This window comes from Octopus bimaculoides, chromosome 27 (genome assembly GCF_001194135.2).
Source record: "Octopus bimaculoides isolate UCB-OBI-ISO-001 chromosome 27, ASM119413v2, whole genome shotgun sequence".
NCBI classification, from domain to species: domain Eukaryota; kingdom Metazoa; phylum Mollusca; class Cephalopoda; order Octopoda; family Octopodidae; genus Octopus; species Octopus bimaculoides.
Window position 1 is genome coordinate 13,646,513 of NC_069007.1, and position 2,032 is coordinate 13,648,544.

General features: G+C 40.3%; 1 protein-coding gene across 2 annotated transcripts in view; it reads left to right on the forward strand.

The window, feature by feature from the left end:
* Positions 1–2,032, forward strand: part of LOC106868561 (general transcription and DNA repair factor IIH helicase subunit XPD) — a 42,269-nt gene that overhangs the window by 2,539 nt on the left and 37,698 nt on the right. For both annotated transcript variants that reach the window (XR_008266905.1, XM_052977214.1), the window contains exon 2: positions 93–192. Coding sequence is in view for 1 of the 2 variants with exons in the window: in XM_052977214.1 (XP_052833174.1) it covers positions 93–192 (100 nt within the window). In the remaining variant the exon portion in view is untranslated. The remainder of the gene's footprint in view (positions 1–92; positions 193–2,032) is intronic.

Genomic DNA, 2,032 nt, shown 5'->3' on the forward strand with positions numbered 1-2,032 from the left:
ATCTTGGGCTGAGCAACCAGAACAACAATTTAATTTTAATTTTATTTCTTCTTCCGTTTCATAAACCACCCTCCACCCTTATTTCTTTCTAGGCTAAACATCGATGGGTTGTTGGTTTACTTTCCATTTGATTACATCTACCCTGAACAATACCTTTATATGACCGAGTTGAAGAAAAGCCTTGATGCTAAGGTGAGGGATACTTTTTTCATAAAAATTGTTATTAATAAACATTGAACTGACTCCTGTGAACAAAAGATTGGACTGACTCCTGTGCAGGTGGCACATTAAAAACACCATTTGAGCATGGCTATTGCCAGTACCACTGGACTGGCCCTCGTGCCGGTGGCACATAAAAAGCACCCACTACACACTCGAAGTGGTTGGCGTTAGGAAGGGTATCCAGCTGTAGAAACATTGCCAGATCAGATTGGAGTCTGGTGTAGCCATCCACTTTGCCAGTCCCCAGTCAAATCGTCCAACCCATGCCAGCATGAAAAGTGGATGTTAAATGATGATGATGACTATCAGGTCAGAGAGCAGCACATGCCATCCAAGTGACACTGGGGCACATATATATATATATATATATATATATGAAGCCCATTATACCTATCATGACTGGTTTCATGACTACCCGGCTGATAAAGGGTACACCAGGCACATGCATCACAACTGTATGTGTATATGATGGTGACACTCCTTCATGACTATCAGACAGTGTCAAGACAAAACCACACACACATACGTGTGTGTGTGTGTTGGAAGACATGACTGTGTGGTAAGAAGCTTGTTTACCAACCACATGGTTTCAGGTTCAGTCCCACTGTGTGGCACCTTGGGAAGTGTCTTCTACTACAGCCTCGAGCCGATCAATGCCTTGTAAGTGGATTTGGTAGATAGACACTAAATGAAGCCAGTGTTGGTATGTGCTTGAGTGTGTTTGTGTGTATTCCCATAACTTAGCAGTTCAGCAAAAAGAGGCTAACAAAGTACTAGACTTTAAAAAACTAAGTCCTGGGGTTGATTTGTTCAAGGTGGTGCCCCAGCAGCTGGTTGAAACGAATAAAAAGGAGCACTCTGTCGGTTGTGACAACGAGGGTCCCAGCTGATACGATCAACAGAACAGCCTGCTCAAGTTTACGAATAAGTGGCTGAGCACTCCACAGACACATGTACCCTTAACGTAGTTCTCAGGGAGATTCAGCATAACATAGAGTGTGAGAAGGCTGGCCCTTTGAAATACAGGTACTACTCATTATTGCCAGCTGAGTGGACTGAAGCAACGTGAAATAAAGTGTCTTGCTCAAGGACACAATGTGTCACTGGGAATCGAACTCACAACCTTACGATCGTGAGCCGAATGCCCTAACCACTAAGCCACACGCCCTCACAGAAACAAGTACAAAAAATGGTAAACGGTGTGGGTGTGTGTGTGTACTACATATGTATGTAGTAGCAACACAGAATTAGAATCTTATTCAGCCAGTGGTAAATTACTAATTATTTATTAATCAGTCAGTTAGTAAGGTTGATGAAGCATTGTTATATTGAATTATTAATTAATAACTCTTTATGTTGTGTGTGTGTGTGATATCACTTCCTTCCAATACCTCTTGCCAAATATTAGTACAACTGGATAATTAATTTCAGGCAGATTGTGTGTATGTGTGGGCATACACACACACACGTATAATATATATCTATATATATATATATATATATATATATATTTATATAAGGGCATTACTATACATGAATGCCTCATGCAAAGAGAGACTCTAAGGTCAAACTACCATAATAAACACATTTTTACCGAACGCGAGGAAATGCAACTCTCAAAGCTAGCCCCTTGAAAGCAGACTAAATTATCGATCATGATTTCTTAGTTATTGCAGTATTATACAACTTCTACTCGTCAGTATAATATGGTCAAGATACAGACCACATTATACTGACGAGTAGAAGTTGTATAATACTGCAATAACTAAGAAATCATGATCGATAATTTAGTCTGCTTTCAAGGGGCTAG